The following is a 4,893-nucleotide window of genomic DNA, read 5'->3' on the forward strand; positions in this document are numbered from 1 at the left end:
CCCCGCCGCGCCCCGCTCGCCCCGGGCCCCGCCGCCCTCCTCGAGCCTCCCGAGCGCCCCTACCGCGACCGCGAGCCGCACGACTACAGCCCCGAGCGCTTGCGGGAAGCGCGCCGCGACGAGCTGGAGCGCGCCCGGGCCGCGCACCTGGACGGCGCGGCGCTGCTTCCCGCGCTGGGCGCCCTGCGCTTCCCGCGCCTCGCGCCCACCGCCGCCGCACTGCACAACGGGCTCCTGGCGCGGACCCCACCGGCCGCCGCCGCCGCCGCCTCGCTCGGCGCGCCGCCCCCGCTGGTGGCCGCCGCCGGGCCCCCCACACCCCCGGGGCCGCCGCGGAGCAGGACTACGCCGCTTGGGGCCCGCGCGCCCGGCGAGGCCCGCGACTACTCCCCGTCGCGCAACCCCCAGGAGGTGGAGGCGCGGTAGTGGCCGCGGGGCCGCGCCCGACCCGCGTGCGGAGGCCCCTCCACGAACGAACGCACTGCTGTCGACTAACCTAAACGTCTGTTTCTAGAAGCTAAGCACAGTTCCATCGGCCCTGGGGTGATGCTCGCTCTTCCACGCGCAGCTGCGGAGTCGGGGGTGTCATACACAGCTTTTCTGGGGGTGATCTTTTGTTTTCCGGGCTTGAGATGAGGCTACTGGAAAAAAATTCAAGTTTGTACCTTTTTTCCCACAGGTGAGAAGCGTTTTTAATAGATTTGTATTTTTTTCAACTTTGTGCTCTTTAGACATTTAAATGAAACAAAAAAGATTTTTGCTTTTTAACTTTTAGTTTGCTTTTGCGATTTAATGGCCTCAGAGCCCCAGGGGTTTTTTTTGTCTTATTTATGGAGAAGAAAACGGTCATTTTGTCCAGCGCACTGTGAGGTCCCCACTCAGGCCCGGCCCTGGCCCTCCCTTGGTACTTGGAACCGAAGTTACAGATATATATTAAGATAATTAATAACGTACAAAACTTTATTTGCCTTATTATGCAGAAGCGTAGAAGGGTTTCTTTTTCGGTTTGTTTTTTTAAAAAAAAAACACAAACAGTGTAAATAGTCTGTTAATATAAATATATGTTATTAAATTCTTAACTTAGGTAGACTTTATAAAAACGGTTTCTAGAAACTCCTCTGGTTATCTGTTTAACGTGGTCACAAAAACCCACCCGCTGTCAGTTGGAAATGCCCTCAGACGTTTAACTGCAGCACCATCCTTCAACTATGCAAGCGCTCAGGGCGGCTGGGCCGCCGGGGGGACCACGGAGCGGCCCTGGGACGTGTGTGCACCTTGTGCTGACTGTGCAGTGTCCTCGGGATCCACCCCAGACAAGTAGGGTTTGGGAGGTGAAAAGGCTAAAGGCACAAAAGAAATAACTTCTCACGGAGGACATCAGCAGACGTTTGTCTCATGTTTTCCCACCGGCCAAGGCCTTGGCGTGATTTCCTTTTGGTTTCAGTCTTACTTTCATAACCCCATGAATGTCACCATGCCGTGTCGTCAGCGTACCTTGTTTCCTGGCATCCACACCTGTGTCCTCGGCGTTTGAGCCTTGGTTCTGTAGCTGTTTGCTTTATTCGGTTCTGTATCTTCAACCCTGTTTCCACTGTAGACTCCGGTTATTTTAAACATTTTGTTTTCACATCAACCAATGAAGGTAAATACAGCCTTGATTTTGGATGGACAGGTGGTTGAGTGTTTTGTGGGGCTTTGTGACAGCTGGGGGTCGCGCACCCACCCTCAGTTCCTTCCCGCACCCTGGCTGCTACCACCACCAGGGCTGCCCAGTGGAGCGCCGTCCCCGAAGTCGCCGACCTCACCTCGCCCTGCTCCCCCAGGCCGTTCAGGCTCTTCCCTCTGCCCTTTGCCTGGCACCTCCAGCTTGGCCTTCAACTCTGCTTTGGTCACGTGGTCCCCACCCTGTCATCTGCCACATCACCCCTGTATGGAACTTGTCCGCTGGGTTGGTCTCCTCTGTGCACTGGCTGTCGGGGTGCACATCCTGGGCGGGGCGGGCCTTGCCCCCCGCTGCCCCAGCAGAGCAGGTGGCGGCTGTTGGAGAGGGGAGAGCTCAGGAGGGAGGGGAGCAGGGGCACAGCTGGCTGCCTCCACCCGCTGGAGAAGGGCGAGGGGGCGCCTGCCCTGTGGTGGGGACTCTGCAGCTACTTGAGCACTGGGCCCTTACTCCTGCCCTGGCTGTGGTTTAGAAGTGGGGCCCTGGCACTGTACCCCAAGTGGATTGGCCTCCTTGGGTGAGCAGCCAGGGCCTCTGAGCCCATGACGGTCCCCATGGAGGGTTGGGGGTGCCCTTCATCCCCAGGGACAAGCTCCTGGTCACCGTTGCGCCCTGGAGCACCAGCCAGGGGCTTCTCCAAAGGGGTTTGGTTCCCGGGGACCAGCGCCACCGGGCCGCAGTGCCTTCCTCTTGCACATCTTGGTTTTCCCTGGTCTCAGTTGTAGCCTACACAGCAGAGCTTCAGGGGCACCCCGTCACCGAGTTCTCCTGTGATGGACCGGGGAGGCTCATGGCCACGGCCACCCTGGGCTGCCCCCCACCCCGCTGCAGGGTCCCTGCGGAGCAGGCAGTGAGAAGCAGAGGCCCAGCCGGCCGGCACCCAGGGCTCTGGGACCCCACCCACAGGTGTAGTTGCAGGGTGGGTGCAATTCAGGGTCTGCCCTTGACCAAGATCACTCGGGAGTCCAGGGATATCATGTGAAGGAATAAAATATTTGAGTTAAAGCCAAAGGACACAGTCTGCACTGAACCATAGGGACCAGGGGAGTAGGCCTGTGCTGCTTGCCTTTTCCCAGACAAGGGCCCCTAGCAGCATGTCACCTGCAGGGTAGTGCTGGTATCTGCCCTGGGGCAGGCCATCCCTAAGGCACATCCTTTTCAAGGGATCGTATTCTCTAATGGAGTGTCATCCAGAAGGGCATGATTTTTGATGGAGCAAAATCAATAACGGAATTTGCCCACTGGGGGGCGCCCTCCGTGCTGGCACATCACCCAACAATGGCCGTAGTCTACGAAAGTGGCCCATAGGGACCGTTGTCTGTAAGGCAGCACCAACCTCCAGGGACCCACAGTCCACGCTGGAGTGCCACCCCTTAGGAAGCACCTGTGAAGTTAAATGATTGTCAAATTTTTTCAGTAAAAGGGTTAAAAGATAGAATTTAGTTTATAAAATCCCCTAGAAGGTAAAACAAAAAGACAGTGAGTTGAAAATGTGAGAAAAGGTGAACGACTTAGACGGCCTTTCCAGGATGTCCATCATCCAACGAATAGAATTGGGGGGGGAGGGGGCGGGGGGGAGAAAGCTGAGTGCAGTGGGACATTTTAAAGGAGCGATTTTAAAACATCCTGGCCAGGGCTTCCCTGGTGGCGCAGTGGTTGAGAGTCTGCTTGCCGATGCAGGGGACACGGGTTCGTGCCCCGGTCCGCGAGGACCCCACGTACTGCGGAGCAGCTGGGCCCGTGAGCCATGGCCGCTGGGCCTGCGCGTCCGGAGCCTGTGCTCCGCAACGGGAGAGGCCACAGCGGTGAGAAACCCGCGTACCACAAAAAAATAAAAAAATAAAAAATAAAATAAAATAAAATAAAATGGATATATAAATTAACGCTTTCTATTGAATAACAGCTAGAGTCAAGTTTAGCTAAAATCCTTGAATACACTTTAGCTGAATTCCTTGAATAAAACAGAAGACTTTGCCGAGATGTCAGTGGGTCCACCACACTCAAGGATTCAGACAGACATTCATTCCCTGCGTCTCTTCTTTGCAAGCCACTGGAAGAAATATTCCAGTAAAATAAGGGTTTAAACCAAGTGAAAGAGAAAGAGAGGGGCCCAGGAAGACGCCCTCCTGCCCCAGGAAGGAGGCGGGAAGCCTTGGGGGAGGCTGTGAGCACAAAGTTTGCTGCTGTTCTTGCAGACAGTTTCTCTATGTGAACTTTAGGGTTAGCTTGTCAAATTTCGTTAGTTTTTTCCTGTCACTTTTATATTGGGATAGCATTGAATCTATAGACAAGTTTGGGAGGAACTGACACTTTTACGATGTTGATCCTGATCCATCACAGGACTCTCACTAATGTATTCAAGTTTCCTTTTCTGTCTCTTGCTAAAGGTTTTAATTCTCTTCAGCTGTCGCGCAGCTTCTCGTGTGTACGCTTGCCGTAAAGCTGCGTGTCGCGCTGGTCATTACGACGGTGCAGAGTAGCTCCTGGTTCGCGTGTCTGCCGTGGGTCTCTCTCCCTTCCTGTGGCATCGGTGCTGCTTGCCGAGCACCCCGCAGCCTCCAAGTGCACAGGAGGGCCATACCACTGGCCTCCGTGTGTGGACAGAGCCGTGGGACTCGCCCTGGTCATCGTCACCCGTGGAAGGGCATAAGCTGCTTCTGAGCAGGGACGCTCGATCGCTGCTGTGGCGTCCCCCAGGGCCTCAGCAACCAGGACTGTTCCCAAGCGGGCTGCTCTGTGGGGCTCGTGGTGGGAAAGCACAGAGCAGAGCCCTGAGACGTGGGGCTGTTCATCGTGGCAACACAACCGGACCTCTCCTGACCGAGGTACTGACCAAACCTCCTACCAGTTCCAACGGCCTTTTCTGTTGGTTCTCTTACTTTCCAGGTAGACTGGGAGGTCGTCTTCAGGCAAGAACAGTCTGGCTGTCCTCTAGCATCTTCTCGCTGTCCCCTCGTGCTGTCCCCTCGTGCCACCCCAGGGCTGGCACTTACATGCTGTGCGTATATAGTGGGTAGTTTGATGTTCAGTCACCAGGTTTTCTTCGTTAGCTCACATTTTAAAATTTTTAAATCAGACACAGGTGTTCGATATCTGTTAGCTGGCCGTGTGGGTTTTCTCTTTGAGTCGGATAACGTCACACATGGCACAAACAGCTGTCCTGACGCTGAACC

At 55.5% G+C, this 4,893-nt stretch overlaps 1 protein-coding gene across 1 annotated transcript in view; it reads left to right on the top strand.

Moving 5' to 3' along the window:
• Positions 1–426, top strand: part of FBRSL1 (fibrosin like 1) — a 108,456-nt gene extending 108,030 nt beyond the window's left edge. Inside the window, exon 24 of the mRNA XM_007456689.1 lies at positions 2–426. Coding sequence (XP_007456751.1) covers positions 2–426 — 425 coding nt within the window. The remainder of the gene's footprint in view (position 1) is intronic.
• The last annotated feature ends 4,467 nt before the right edge of the window (positions 427–4,893 follow it).

This window comes from Lipotes vexillifer, unplaced genomic scaffold (assembly GCF_000442215.2).
Source record: "Lipotes vexillifer unplaced genomic scaffold, Lipotes_vexillifer_v1.1 scaffold1529, whole genome shotgun sequence".
NCBI classification, from domain to species: Eukaryota; Metazoa; Chordata; class Mammalia; order Artiodactyla; family Lipotidae; genus Lipotes; species Lipotes vexillifer.